The sequence below is a fragment of the Balaenoptera physalus genome (genome assembly GCF_965194825.1).
Source record: "Balaenoptera physalus genome assembly, chromosome: 5".
Lineage (NCBI taxonomy): Eukaryota > Metazoa > Chordata > Mammalia > Artiodactyla > Balaenopteridae > Balaenoptera > Balaenoptera physalus.
Window position 1 is genome coordinate 10,507,624 of NC_138884.1, and position 16,240 is coordinate 10,523,863.

The window sequence follows — 16,240 nt, forward strand, 5'->3', positions numbered from 1 at the left end:
AAATGGAATGATTATCAATATGCCTTTTAATAATGCCATGAAAAAGAAGAATAACCTAACTACAACACAACTTAACTCAATGTTTAATGGTGATGTCCGGTCTTGATATCAGGGTAATATTGTTCTCATAGAATTGGTTAGGGAGTGCTCTCTCTTCTATTTTTTGGATGATAAGTTAATTGGCATTAATTGTAATTAGTGGTATTTCTTCTTCTTTAAATGTTTGGTTAAAATTCACCAGTGAAGCCATCTGGTCCTGGAATTCTCTCCCTGGCTGGGTTTTTAAATAATTCATTCTTTTTTAATTAGAAATCTAATCTATTCAGATTTCCTATTTCTTCCTGAGTCAGTTTCATTCACCTAAAAGTATTTTCTAATTTCTCTTGTGATACCTTTTCTATTAAAGAAACTTACTTTCAAATTAAAGTATGCTGTTTAAAATGCTAGACTGAAATGTATCCATTATTGCAAACTATGCATTTATCATATTTCTACTCTCTAATTTTTTTGAGTAACTTTTATTTAACTATGCATTTATCATATTTCTACTCTCTAATTTTTTTGAGTAACTTTTATTTTACTATGCAAACATCTCACTAGAAATGTATGGCAAATAATAATTACTACTTATGGCATTTAGTTGACTTCTCTAACTTTCCATTTTGGCATTTGTTTTAGAAGGTAAAGTTTCTAGTAAAATAATTCTTCAACGTAGGGGCCAGCAGTCTCTTTCTGTAAAAGGCCAGGCTGTAAATATTTTAGGCTGTGTGGGCCACATACCGTCTCTATCCGTGCTGTTGCCTTTTTTTTTTTTTTTTTTTAACTCTTTACAAACGTAAAAACCATTCATAGCTTGAAAGCTGTCCACACAATACATGTCCTGGATGTGGCTAACGCGCATGTAGAGAGTAAGTCATTCTCTTTAAGGACAAACATAAGGGAAGTCTGACAGTGACAGATTTGGGGTACTGATTATGGGACCCAACTCGAACTCTTAAACTTTATTTTCGGAGTTGCATGTGTATAAACTCTTACCTCTGAAGGCATTTCATAAGCCTCATTGTCAGGATCTACAGGTGTATCTTCCAGAATTCCTTCCTGGGAGGCTCCTTCACTCTAGAATTTAAATGAAAAGCATTCAAAGACTTTGAGGAGGTACCATTATTCACTTTTAAAAATCACAATCATATTTTGGAAAAAATCTTATATACAGTACTGGAAGGGATGTAATAAAAATGGCACTCCTTAGTATCACTGCTAGCACTCTAAACTATACAGCGCCTTTGGTAAAACATCGAGGCAACAGGTGTTATTAACGCTAAAAATGTACAATTTTTTGGCCAAGTAACGCACCATTCGGGAAACAGTCCAAAGCTAGAGAACAAAGGTGTTTCTCACAGGATCAATGACAGAAGTAAAAATTGTTAACCTAAATACTCAATGGATGATGAAGAATTAGGAAGATTATCATTCAACAATTCAATAGATTATTATGAAAACATCTATTACTATGACATAAAAATTATTATATAAAAAATAAGAACTTCTTTATGATACAATGTTTAGCAGTATATAAATGTTGTATATATTATGGATACAGCCTAGGTAGAATTCAGATACAAAGGTGAAACAGATTGGAGGAAGACACAAGTACTTTTTGTTCAGTAGCTATGCATGTTTTTACCTTTTTGTAAGTTTTTAACTTATATAACCATTTATAATGTAAAAGCATACATATTTTATACTTTATTTCTAATAACGGCAAAGAAACAAATTTAAAAAACAAATTTCAAGACGGAAACCATACATATTTGGCAGAAGAAAAATCAACTATTTGGTCAGTTTTCCAATTTTCTCTCCTTAGGATACCACAAATTCAACCTGTTGTGGTCATGGTTTTATTAGTGTTCTTCATTAAATACCTTTTGTTGCTTTGCATTTATTCCAGAAAAGGGACTGTAAAAAGAAGTGACTGAAAATTAAAAGAGCAGGGAGGCAATATGAGCCTATATGAACTTGCTCAAAGATATCAAATAGTCCCTCAGTCAATGTGGCTTCTGGTTAAAACTATGCCTGATGTAAATAACATCTCCCCATGTCTTCATCTTGAAAATACTTACTTACAGGTAGGGAAAGGGATAAGGAAATGGATGACGGTGAGAAAACGTCAAACTAAAGCTCATTCTTACATTAGCTGGGCAGAGAAGCTTAGAGATCATCCACCTCTGCCTAACTCCTGTTTTATAAATTTTAAAAGTCCAAGTTATTTATAAATTAAATAAGATATAAACCATCCCCAAAATACCTTACTTCTAAACATGGAGTAAAGGTACTGTTTTCAGTGTTTCACCTCTTGGTTCAAGTCAAGAACATAGGTTCTGCTGATTGGTGGTTAGACACTAGGGCTGTAATATCACAAGACTTGAGTTCAGATCCTAGCTTCTACAGATTCTAGATCTTCTGTGATGCTGAACAAGTTTCTTAAGCTTTCTCTAAGCATCAAATAGCCTTAGTGATAAAATGGGGCAGCAATACCTCTTTTAAATTGGGAGGAGCCAATGACATCATTAGTCCTCTCATTAGTATTTAGATAACTTTTAGTGATAGTCAAGTATGAGGAAAATAAGGTAAATTTCCTGTTTCTCTGCATTTTAAGCTTTTAGGGATTTATTTTTCTAACCTAATTTGTTAAAAGATTTTGATATAGACTGGACAAGTAAATATGCAGAACTGACTTGCTTTCTATCACAAATGAGGTGCTAATTATACAACTAAGACTGGTGAATGTTATTGGATATGTGTGTGTTTGTGTATTTGGGTGTGTCTGTTGCATTCTTCAAAGGTCATCCAAGTAACGGTCAATGTTGCTGGTGAATTCTTTGGCTAGATTGATCATGTATTGGGATCAAGTGAAATCCATCCCTATTAATTTTAAATAATGACTTACTTAGGTTGCAAGTACATAATAACTGCTATTTTTAAAAGTATATGTATTTCTGAGCATGTATTTACCTAATCTTTAAAACCATACTCCAAATATCTACAGTTTATAAAGTAAAATATGTATCACTTGTGGGTAAGGATTTGAGAAGCCACAGAGGAAATGCTAATATAATATTTAAAAAGAAGTCAAATAAGTGATGAGACAGAAAGTCAGCTACAAAAGTAAAGACACATAAATAAATGGGAAAAAGAGGAAACAAGTGAAATATAAATACCAGGATGGTCAATAAGTATCAACATGTCACAAGAAGACGCCTATACTTTCAGGTATCTTTACTCACTAAAGGAATAAATATGTGTTGCTTTCACAAGTTTGCTAGACTTTGTGTTGTTCTCTGGTGAATGAGATTATTGATTTCATTAAGATAAAAATACATTAATATTAATAAACTATCATTAAGGTTTAAACTGTATTATATGAAGTGGAACTAGCTCATAGACCTCCCATGAGGCAGGCTATCCTTAGCCACATCTTGCCAAGGAAATTTGGCTTTAGAGGTTTAGTAATTTGCTCAAACTAGCAGAGGTGTCTCCAGACTCTGTGCCCTTAACCACTATCCTGAGCTTCTTCCCCGAAAGAATTTTGGCATTCAAAATGTTTTCTTTAACTATCTATAGATTTCAGAAACTGAGAAATAGTACATTCTCTCACGTCCCTGACTATGCCTTGCCTATTCCTTTAAGACCCAGTTAAGAGTCTATTCCTGCTAAACACAATTATCTTATAATTTGATTGCTGAAACCCATCAAAGAAGTTTATTCAGAAGCACTGTATGCTCTGTGGGGCCATTATACCTTTCATACTATCAAAGTTTACCCAGAAGGAAAAAACAAACAAAAAGCATTAGTTAAAGCACAAGTGAGAATTGCCTTTGTTTATCAAAACACTGATGAATTCTCTAGTGTGTAGAAAGAAACCACCCCAAGGGCATGGCTAGAGAAACCAGTGAGGATTAAGGAAATAGTGGGGATGAAGTTGCAGAATAAAAGATAATTACTCAAAATCCTTTAAGAACAGGGGTGTATGATGTTCAATTTCCTATTTTTCTATCCAGTCTTGTGCTGCAATATAATTTCACCATCCTACCGTATCCTTCACACATAGCCTGTTGGCCCTAAATATTCACTAAAGTGCTACCCAGTGGTCAGAATAGGACGCTGCAGTATGAGGAAAGCACAGCATAGGTAGGAGATGGATTATATAATGGAAGCAAGAAATTAGAACCAGAACTGACCAGGAAAAATGTAATCACAGGAAAACCATCAAACATGTATCTTGCCTTTCCTATACAAACTGTACCTTAGCACATCATTGGATGCAATCAGCAAATTTTGGACTGTGGGAAAAGATACAGGACAAATACCTACTTCAACAAGTAAACTGCAAGAAAAACAAAAGTTTTGGGAAACATATAGATTAAAGTGGACTTCAGAGAGCATTAGAAAATTACAACTTAAGCACCTTATTTCACTCTTATTTGGAATCCTGTTTTCAGAAAAGAGAAACAAATATGAGATGTGGGAATTTAAACACTGACTGGATATTTAATTAAAGAGTTACTGTCTACTTTTAAAATGTGATATTATATTTGGGTTTTACTTAAAGAAAGTCCATAAATTAAAAAAAAATAATAATCAAATGTTTTTAGATCAAATAAGATATCTAGGTATTGCTTTGAAATTATCCAGGTTTGGGTTGGGAGAAGTGAATAGGCTGTAGAAGAAACAGGAGTCTATGTGGTGGTGATTGGTTGCATTTGAAGGGGAGCATAGTATGCACCCTAAAATGTGGCAGGTGGATTAATGTGAACTGAAGGCAATCGAGGCGCAGCAGACTCAGGAAGAGCTTTTTACATCCTCCGTAACTGCCTAAAAGAATGCAGATTAGAGGCCTGTACCAGAAAGAGAGCTTTCACCAGAGAGAACTTTTTGTTTATCTGAAAGCATCATCTACATGGCAGGGAAAGCATGTGATTACCAAAGATCTGCTCTTCTCATCTTCCTGTAATCGTCCTCCTCCCCTTTGAAGCTCTGACCCCTATCCCATTCTTTAGCTCAGGGTATTATATAAACCTTAATTGCCCGACTGCCTTTGAGTTCCATATCTTTGTGGGGCTCTCATACATGTGAAATTAAATTTGTTTTTCTCCTGTTAATGTGTCTTATGTCAATGTAGTTACGAGATCAACCAAAGAACCTATAAGGAATGAAGGGAAAATTTTTCCTCCCCAATAGTTTGGTGCCGAATGTGGGGCTCTCCTTTGGCTGGACATTGCTTGTTCTGGGGTTGCTGCAGCTGAGAGATCCCAGAAGCTCTGGTAGAAGGTAAGAATCCTAACCACATCAGTCTCCTGGATCTCTGCCTGCAGGATCTGGTGGAAGCAAGAGCAGGGAGAATCCTTTTCCTTCTTCTAGATTTAGATTAGCAGGAGACATCATTTGTGTGAGTCAGTTCCTTTGGTATAGTGACTCTGGTAAAGATTTGTTGTGAGTATTCTGGTTTTCTATTGATTCCTTTCCTCCTAGGTCACTGTTTTCTTTTGTCTTTTGTGTTGTTTGTCATAAGGAGGAAAATCATAGGGTTGAATACAGGCATAGGTCCTATAAGCTTGTTGTTTGAGCTAGCCTTACAGACTGGTGAGTTCATGATTCTCACCAGACTGGCATCTCTTTAGACAAGCTTTGCTGTGGTTCCCCTATATTAAAGACAACAACAACAACAGAGATGAAGTATTCTTTTTGTCTTGTTCAGCCCCATCTGCCTGTTTTAACTTCCCTTTCCTGTTAAGATCTGCAGAAAGCACTCTGTGCAGATCACCAGGCCCAGGGTATAAAGATTACTTGTGTAAATCATGAAAGCCAGGAGATGAATTTAGCAGAATCACTTGGGATGGGTGGTAGGGCTGGCTTCGCTGCCCCTTACAACTCCTTCTACTTTTCCATCTACTTTTCTGATTACAAGGCCCTGTAATCAGGTTCTGCCAGCTTCAGGCTTTCCTATGCAATGTCCCTTGCAAATGTTTTCTGGATCCCCAATGTAAGAATTCATGTCTATGGATGGGGGTAGTTCTATTAAATTACAAAACCCTTTTACCTCTACTTTCAGTTCCTACCAAATTTAGGGAGGAGTTAAAAAGATTAATGTACATTCACAATCCCACTTACAGCTGCCAAGGTGTGTTTTTCCCCTCCATAAAATTATTTTGGATTATATATAATAAAATTATGTTGTAGTTAACAGACAAAACAGACAGCTCCTGGCGGTGGCGGGGAACTCTCACAGAAGAAACAGATGACCCAGGCCCTCCTATAAATGATCAGGAAATGGATCAGCTTGAGGCCAATATTCAGGGGCTAATAGAAGCAACAGTAGAGGTTTTTTCCTCCTGAAGTGAACTGGTCCAAGACTGAATTGTACATTCAGGAAAAGGAAAACATTTGAAGGCCTTTGTTAAAGACTTTATCCAGACTTTTAAAAGGCATACTGCATTAAACCCTGAAGCTCCAGAACATAGAAATCTTTTGATTTCCATCTTCTCTGGAAATCTCCCTGATATAAGGAAGCAAATTAAAGATAATGTAGTTGGATGGGTGGGCCAGCCCCTTGATATTATTCAGGCTGCAACCCAATCTTCGAGGAATTAAAATCAACTGTCCTTATCTTGCAAACCTTTGCAAAACCAGAAATGCAGCTCTAGAAACAATTCAAAACACACCTATCTTTACCAACCCCCAAACCTCCCCTAGTCATCTCAAAATGCTTGCACATATTGTAAAAAATCAGGACATTGGAACAGAAGTGTTCTAAAAAGAAGGAAAATAGTAATTACCCTAGACTTCTGATAATTATAGAGAAACATATTCCAAAACTCCTTGGAGACAACTCACATTCTTTCTTTGTCCCTTGAAGATGTAAATCTTCCATGTCTTTGAAATGTAAACACCCCAAGGATATAACTAATACACAGCCCACAATCCTCTGAGACTGAAGTAAACAAAAGGGGGGCTGGGGGGAGAGGCTTTTAAAAGTAAAACACAAACTGCTATAAAATTTCCCTTGCCGAAAATTTAATCCACAGCTTCCATAAGATTACTTATTTCGGACAAATAAAAGTCCTTGCCACAAAAATTAAAGCATTTTACTAGCCATTTGAGTGGTAACCTTCACTTGTTCCATCTTCCAGAAACACACTTTGGATTTAACTGTTATTTACGAACTAATGAGTTTTGAACTGTTGTACCTGATTCTTGGCTAAAATTTAGGGTCCCTGTTTGTATCTGTGTGTTTATATGTGTCTATGGATGTATGTTATGTATATGTGATATATTTCTACTTCTGGATGGTATTGCCAAAATTAGTTTGCCAAAAAAAAAAAAAAATTAACTGACTTTGTTTAACTGGCTTAAAGAAAAACATGCACTTACCAATTTAAATATTTTTAAACAAACAATCTGAAATATAATAGACACTAACCCAAATGCTTTTCAAGTTCATGTGGTCTGGGACAATCTTAGGTAAATAAAAGCTAGTTTAAGTTTGTTGGTTTAATTAAAATCGGCATGTCTTTAGAGTTTTCAGCATTAAATATAATTTATTCTACCTAGGTTTACTAAAAGTCAAATAAGCTCATGTTGTCTCTGTTACAGAATTTGTCAGAAAGAAAAATAACCTAAGATGATGGCTAGTTGCTTTAATGTCTCATGAAATTTTATGAGTAATCTAAATATGATGGTTAAGAACAAGTGAATTAAATAATTTTAGGGGAGATAAAAATTTTAAGTGAACTTTTCAAAAATAATTATGGTTTATGATATGTCTACTTAAATAGTTTTCTAAATCTCTTTGGTAATTTAGAGTTTTGCTATGTCAAGTTAAATGATGGAAATTCATTGAGGTCATTTCCAAATAAGATAAAATACAGAACATAGGTTTATCCACTTTTGGCTTCTTATTACAGAGAAACTAAAGATATTTGGATCTGTCAGTAAAATGTCTTGTGTCACATTAAAAAAAAAAATTGTACTATGAGAAAGCATATACTTCTAGAAATTATGAAATGTACTCCTAAATTTGCCAGTCTATGGAATGATAGTATGACAGTTCACAATTGCTTACTTAGTTTTCACTAGATATTAAAGTTTCCAAGAGTTAAGAATTCTAATTAATATACGTAATTGAAACTACTAGAAATAAAAGAAAAAAACTCTGTATGCAAGGGAATAAGATGTGTTTTTGGCTAAGAAAAGGCATGAGGTATGGAGATATGTTTTTATTAAGAGAAAAAGACTAATTTTGTCCTAAAATAAAGTAACTAATTATTTCAGAATGAGAAAGCAGAAAATAAAAGACAAACTAAGTGGATATACAAAGTTGGGGAGAAAGGGAGGGAGGGAAGGAGAGGAAAAGAGAATTTTGCCTTGTGTAGTCAAACTGGCTAAAATTGAATGAATTTATTATAAATATTTAAATAATAAGCTTTAATAACAACAGTATACTTATATTTGTATAAAACTAAAACTTAATTTTCTTTCATCTGCTAAAAGAACAAGATTTTCTTAGACTAGTCTGCTCTTCATAAGACTGTGAAAGGTTAAAGATTCTGTATTTTATCAAAATAATTTATTGTGTTTCATGTTCTCTTTATCAAGTCTTTGATTACTTAAGAAAACTGAGTCTTCTCTATTAAAAGAACTCATTTTTTTTTAACAATTATGTAACTTTCTATATCTGCCTGCGAAGTATTTTGTTGTCACTTTGGTTAAATGGATGACTAAATATTGTACCACAATGACCTATGATCCTATTTGAATCCCCCAAATCAAATTCTAAATGAAATCTTTTTGTCCTTGAAATAATTGGGATTTTCAAGAGGGTCCCTGGAACATCCCAAAAGATTGGTTCTCTCACTTTATATTTAAAAAAAAAAAGGAGAGAGAGATGTTAAACTAGTTAAGTTTATTTGATGTTAAATTACATGGTAAGTATTGTCAGGCAAGAAGTAATACTAAACCTTCTTTATGTTGTATTTCTATGGATGTATGTTATTAATATGTGTTCCAGAAATTGTATAAAATTCCTAAAAATGATATGTACTGTTTTCAGTCACAATTCCAGTTATTACTTAAAAATGTTGTATATCACAAAAATAATCAAATTTCCTTATCAACTGCATTATAATGAACTCTCATCAAATCTTTAATTGTGACTTTTCTTTTGTCATTAACAGACAGTTACTCTTTTACGCTGATGCTTTGGAAAAGGTTTCTTGCAAAAGTGCTTCACCTTCAAGAAACTCCTGGAAAGGAATCTAACAAGTACAGGTTTTTGATAACTTTCTGATCATACCACTAAACTGGGTAAGAATTTGCATTAATCTAATGGAGAAACTGACGGCTTCATAAAACTGCTAACAAAAGATCAGTATCAGTAAGAATTAATTACATGGGAGTGAATGACTGATGAGGATGAGAACAACTTTTATGACTTTTTGTTTGAAATATTCTTGGTTCCTTGGTTTTGTTTTGCTAGATTTAAGGAAACCTTTTTCTTTCTCTCTTAAGCTATTAGCAATTTGGTAAATATACCTTTGTGAACAAAGATACAACAATTACTTTTTCTCACTATCTGATCCCTCCAGAATTTGGAGACTCTTAGTGAGTATTCTTATTTTCATGGCATTACAATTATTTGCATAAGTTCAATAGGAATCTGTCCTCATAACATGACACAATTGGAAACATTGGTTATACACCAAGACTTTGACTGGAATGTCATATTTGAGAATGTGCACAGAGTCAGATATGACCAGACAGGTTTAAGGAACTAAGGGTGACTTTATGGAGCCAGTAATGCCCCCTTGAAAAACCAGCCTGGTACCCTCCTTACAGGGTTCCTGGCAGCCTTATCAGATGAGTAAGGAAAGTCACTTCCTGGCAGGTGCAGGAACCTCAAGATATCTTGGGGACCTCAAGAGGAGAAGAATTACCCCAAATATATAGGTATTGCAGGCAAAGTCTGATGGTAAGTCCTTGGCTTGGCTGCCTAGCCTCCAAAGGAGTTTAAAAGTTAAATCTGAGATTCCTTATGAAAGGTTCCAACAAAGCAGATTTAAAAGAGCCTATATGGTCAGCCACTATTCTTGTTGCACTTATGTAAATAATAAGGCCAAGTCTGTTGAAACTAGACTTAATTTGCAGAGACATTAGTCTTACCATGGTTATCTTTGGTAGAAATGAAGCTAACTGTAGAGAGAAAAATTATGTCTCAGTCATATACCTTTGTGGATATCATATTCTAGTGCTGTTAATTGTCTTTGAGGTTTTGTTTTCTACCTGTTAACTGGACTGGATCTTGAATTCTTCTAGTTTCCTTCAATATTTGGCTAAAACTCTCCAAGCTAACATTTCCAACTTTTACCCACTTTTTGACTTGGAATCACTATGAACAAAAACTGCTCTCTTCCTGAAGCTCTGCAAACTAAATGTGAACAACTTGATATAAACTTCCCAGAAATCATCACAGCAGCTCATGTATAGATAGTCTTTATGCCTGTTGCGGTGTGGGTTTATAGTCTGCTCCAAACATTAACCTTTGCTTTTCTTTTGTCTCCACAGAAATGCTTTTTTATTGAATGAATATCTAATTGCTTGCACAATATAGGCCTAACTTTGGGAGCCCAACTGCGTCACTGCCTTCTGAAATGAGACAACTCTTTAACTGAATTGACCTATTCTCAGGACTCAGACACTGGTTCAGTGAAAGGAGCAATCTACCAGCTCAACTTCTGGACTGTGAAACTTCCTGGAGAAGTTTTAAAGGTGGGACTGAAGAGGAGCAGAATGGGCCACCCCAAAACGTGCTACTTTGTCAGGTAGATTATTTTAAGCTGAAAGCAGTTAAGGCCCAGCAGACCCAGAAGAGCTTTCTGCCCCTGCCCTTAACTGCCTAAAACAATTTAGACAGGGAGGGGAGGAGACAAGATGGTGGAGTGGAAGGCCTTGAGCTCACCCCCTCTCACAAAAACAGCAAAATCACAACTAACTGCTGAACAACCATCGACAAAAAAGACTGGAAACTACCGAAAAAGATATTCTACATCGAAAGACAAAGAAGAAGCCACAACAAGATGGTAGGAGGAGCACTTTCGTGATATAATCCAATCTCATACCTGCCAGTTGGGCGACCCACAAACAGGAAAATAATTATATCACAGAGGTTCTCCCACTGGAGTGAGACTTCTCAGCCCCACATCAGGCTCCCCATTCTGAGGGTCTGGAATCGGGAGGAGGAGCCCCCCCAGAGCATTTTGCTTTGAAGGCCAGCGTGGCTTGAGTGCAGGAGCTCCACAGAACTGGGGGAAACAGAGACTCCACTCTTGGAGGGTGCACACAAGGTTTCACGTGCACTGGGACCCAGGGCAAAGCAGTGACTCCACAGGAGCCTGAGCCAGGCCTACCTGCGAGTCCTGGATGCTCTCCCGGGGAGATGGGGGTCAACTGTGGCTCACTGTGGGGACAGGGACACTGGTGGTGGAGGCCCCAGAGAATGATCATTGGCGTGATCTCTCCTGGAGGTCACCATTTTGGCACCGAGACCCAGCCCCACTCAACGGTATGCAGGCTCCAGTGCTGGGACACCTCAGGCCAAACAACTAATAGGCTGGGAACACAGCCCCACCCATCAGCAGACAGGCTGCCTAAAGTCATCCTGAGCCACAGCCACTTCTAACACACCACTTGACCCAGCCCTGCCCACCTGAGGGGCAAGACCCAGTTCCACCCACCAGTGAGCAGGCACCAGAAGCAAGAGGAACTACAATCCTGCAGCCTACAGAATGGAGACCACAAACACAGGAAGTTAGACAAAGTGAGATGGTAGAGAAATATGCTCCAGATGAAGGAACAAGATAAAACTAAGTGAAGTGGAGAGAGGCAATCTACCTGAAAAAGAATTCAGAGTAGTAATAGTGAGGATGATCCAAGATCTCGGAAAAAGAATGGAGTCGCAGACCAAGAAAATACAGGAAATGTTTAACACATTATTGACCGGGGGATTTTTACAGAAACTAATGCCTGTGGCTGTAATACATCTCCGGTCAAAAAATGTGTTAACAAACAGAGAGCTAGAAGATTTAAAGAACAAACAGAGATGAACAATATGATAACTGAAATGAAATGAAAAATACACTAGAAGTTACCAATAGCAGAATAAATGAGGCAGAAGAACAAACAAGTGAGCTGGAAGAGATTGGTGGAAATCACTGCCATATGGTGCTGGCATGAAAACAGACATACAGATCAATGGAACAGGATAGAAAGCCCAGAAATAAACCCATGCACCTATGGTCAATTAATCTACAACAAAGGAGGCAAGAATATACAATGGAGAAAAGACAGTCTCTTCAATAAGTGGTGCTGGGAAAACTGAACAGCTACATGTGAAAGAATGAAATTAGAACATTCTCTAACAAACACCATACACAAAAATAAACTCAAAATGGATTAAAGACCTAAATATAAGACCGGATACTATAAAACTCATAGAGGAAAACATACGCAGAACACTCTTTGACATAAATCACAGCAATATCTTTTTGAATCCACCTCCTACAGTAATGAAAATAAAAACAAAAATAAACAAATGGGACCTAATTAAACTTAAAAGCTTTTGCACTGCATAAACAAAATGAAAAGATAAACCACAGAATGGGAGAAAATATTTGCAAATGAAGGGATTAATCTCCAAAATATACAAACAGCTCACGCAGCTCAATATCAAAAAAAAACCCCAAACAACCCTATCGAAAAATGGGCAGAAGGCCTAAATAGACATTTCTCCAAAGAAGGCATACATATGGCCAATAGGCACATGAAAAGATGCTCAACAGAGCCAATTATTAGAGAAATGCAAATCAAAACTACAGTGAGGTATCACCTCACACTGGTCAGAATGGCCATCATCAAAAAGTATACAAATAATAAATGCTGGAGAGGATGTACAGAAAAGGGAACCCTTCTACACTGTTGCTGGAATGTAAGTTGGTACAGCCACTATGGAAAACAGTATGGAGGTTCCTCAGAAAACTAAAAATAGAATGACAATATGATCCAGCAATCCCACTGTGGGCATATATCCAGACAAAACTATAATTGAAAAAGATACATGCACCCCTATCTATGTTCATAGCAGCACTATTTACAATAGCCAGGACATGAAACCAACTGAAATGTCCATCAACAGATGAATGGATAAATAAGATGTGGTACATATATACAATGGAATACTACTCAGCCATAAAAAACAATGAAATAATGCCATTTGCAGCAACATGGATGCAACTAGAGATTATCATACTAAGTGAAGTCATAAAGAGAAAGACAAATACCACATGATATCACTTATATGTGGAATCTAAAATATGGCACAAATGAACCTATCTACAAAACAGAAAGAGGCTCACAGACATAGAGAACAGACTTGTAGGTGCCAAGACGGGGTGGGGGAGGGATGGACTGGGAGTTTGGGGTTAGTAGATGCAAAGTATGTCATACAGAATGGATAAACAACAAGGTCCTATTGTATAGCACAGGGAATTATATTCAATATCCCGGGATAAACCATAATGGTAAAGAATATAAAAGAGAATGTATATATGTGTATAACTGAGTCACTCTGCTGTACAGCAGAGATTAACACAACATGGTAAATTAACTATGCTTCAATTAAGAAAATAATAAATTAAAAAATAATTTAAAAACACAATCCCATTTTAATTAAATGGTACTTTTAGAGAAACTAGTCTTATACAGAAATATGTATTTAGAAGCTATTCATGCTCTACTTTGGATAATCTGTTAGCATATTACTCATTTTCTTGCCTTTTGCTCTTCTAACTCTTTCTTTAGTCTTGGCAATCCCTTCAGAAAGAAAGAGGGAGAGAGAGGATGATAAAGTGAACAGATGAAATGAGAACTAGTTTGACTGTTTTTAATAAAAGGTTTGGGATGGGGGGAGAGAGTAAAGCTAATACATTAAACCTATTTTAGTGTTATTTTTGGATGTTCTTTATCAGTATCCTTGAATCTAGTTTTAAATACATTCAGCCATAAATTATAAAATAACTAGTCTATTAATTGGTCTATAAATCAGGAATCAGTGTGAAATCATTTTTTAGAAGAAATTTTCATTACATAGCAAAGAAGTAGTATTCTATCTTAAATCTTCACCCTTGGTAAGCATAACAAGTACCTCAGTGACTGCCATATTTATGAAAGTGGCATATAATTAGCTGACTCACCTAATAAGACTTCACAGCAGAGCAAAAATTGCCAGCTTTTCTCATGTTACTTGGATATAGACCTAGTTGCAAATACTAATACACAGTAGGAAGTCTGGGGATAAAGTATTTTCAGTTTTCATGTCCAAAGATTAATCCTCCTCGTCCATTAATAAAATAATATTATTATATATGTCAAAATATATATTTATATTTGCTTATTATTTAAGTTTGCATGGATAGAATTCTTGAAGATCAGCCCCTTGGCTAGTACTTGAATAAGATATCATCAAAGTGAAAGTGGGTCAGCCTGAGGAAGATCCACTCTTCTGTTGAGCCCAGAAGGAGACAGTTCTTTCATCTTTGCAAATGCATTGATATTTGGAGGCGAGTCTAAAACTAGCAACTGGGGGAGGAATCAGTGGGGAGTGCAGGTTTTGACAAAGAGAGAGATAGCGAGTCTGCTTTCATATCTTAGGGAACCTAGGGAAAGCTGAAAGGCTCCTGGGAAGGAGGAAATTCCTGTGAAGAGCATAGTGAACCAAGGCTTCAGTGTCTGCTTTCAAAAACAAGTGGGAAACTGGTCTTAACACCTGACTGGGAGAAAATACTTCAGGCAAAACAAACTGCTCATACATGAAAGGGTGGATAGGACCCATAGGGCTCTGAAGCAGAGAGAGAAGGCAAGAGCTTCAAGATTGGTGCATGTGAAACCCAGAAAAAGAAGCTTAAAGAATGAGTAAAGATCTGCCTTCTTCATGTAAGAGAGGAAAGACTAGGAAAAGCTATAAGAAAGGCAGAGCAGGAACACAGTACAGTCATGCACAGGTGGTAACCTGAGGTTCCACGAGTCTCCATGCTACTGGGAACAGATGCCAGTCCAGTGTGAAGGGCTTTCAAGATCTGGAAGGAAAACTCTTCAAGAGGATCTCAGCCTTCAAGTTGCAATATCTTTGTTTAGCATCTAAGATGGGATGCGGAGGGAACAATGCCCCACAGACCACAGTAGTCAATTTCAATAGATGTTGCAGTTACTCTACCCTATAATTTCAACCATTGTGCAACACATTAGTTGTGGTTGTTTCTTTTGGTTACTTAGAAAAGCTTTCCTCTATGCTTGTCTCAACAAATCTGAGATAACACAGAATTTACTTAGAAGAGTATCAAGAAAGATAATGGGATGGGTATATCCTCAGAAGATCATTCAAATGAAGTATTGTTAAGTACTGTTAAGCTTAATTTTAGATCTTACTCTTACATGGAATAACAATAATAGGTAAGGTTCATTTAGTGTGTACTCTGTATTTGTACTGTTCCAAGAGTTTTACATGCATTATTTCATTTTAAAAACCAACTACAGGAGGAGCTTCAAGATGGCAGAAGAGTAAGACGCGGAGGTCACCTTCCTCTCCACAAATACATCAGAAATACAGCTACATGTGGAACAACTCCTACAGAACACCTACTGAACGCTGACAGAAGACCTCAGACCTCCCAAAAGGCAAGAAACTCCCCACGTACCTATGTAGGGCAAAAGAAAAAAGAAAAAACAAAGACAGAAGAATAGGGACGGGACCTGCATCAGTGGGAGGGAGCTGTGAAGGAGGAAAGGTGTCCACACACTAGGAGTCCCTTCGCAGGCAGAGACTGTGGGTGGCGGAGGGGGGAGCTTCGGAGCCACGGAGGAGAGCGCAGCCACAGGGGTGCGGAGGGCAAAGCGGAGAGATTCCCGCACAGAGGAGCGGCGCCGACCAGCACTCACCAGCCCGAGAGGCATGTCTGCTCCCCCGCTGGGGCGGGCAGAGCTGGGAGCTGAGGCTCTGGCTTCTGTCAGATCGCAGGGAGAGGACTGGGGTTGACGGCGTGAACACAGCCTGAAGGGGGCTAGTGCGCCACGGCTAGCCGGGAGGGAGTCCGGGAAAAGGTCTGCAGCTGCCGAAGAGACAAGAGACTTTTTCGTC

General features: G+C 37.1%; 2 protein-coding genes across 25 annotated transcripts in view; one reads left to right on the plus strand and one right to left on the minus strand.

The window, feature by feature from the left end:
* Positions 1-15,876, plus strand: part of LOC309660795 (uncharacterized protein) — a 274,097-nt gene extending 258,221 nt beyond the window's left edge. For 5 of the 22 annotated variants that reach the window (XR_014263617.1, XR_014263618.1, XR_014263619.1 and 2 more), the window contains 2 exons: positions 5,180-9,360; positions 10,618-15,876. Coding sequence is in view for 4 of the 22 variants with exons in the window: in XM_082461918.1 (XP_082318044.1) it covers positions 5,239-5,325 (87 nt within the window). In the remaining 18 variants the exon portion in view is untranslated. Of the gene's footprint in view, positions 1-5,179; positions 10,562-10,617 lie in introns of those variants that run through there. The other 17 variants (XR_014263623.1, XR_014263630.1, XM_082461916.1 and 14 more) reach the window with 11 other exon arrangements.
* The window catches only part of SNCA (synuclein alpha), a 136,744-nt gene that overhangs the window by 8,424 nt on the left and 112,080 nt on the right, over positions 1-16,240 (minus strand). For all 3 annotated transcript variants that reach the window (XM_082461929.1, XM_082461928.1, XM_082461927.1), the window contains exon 5: positions 1,036-1,116. In XM_082461929.1, coding sequence (XP_082318055.1) covers positions 1,036-1,116 — 81 coding nt within the window. The remainder of the gene's footprint in view (positions 1-1,035; positions 1,117-16,240) is intronic.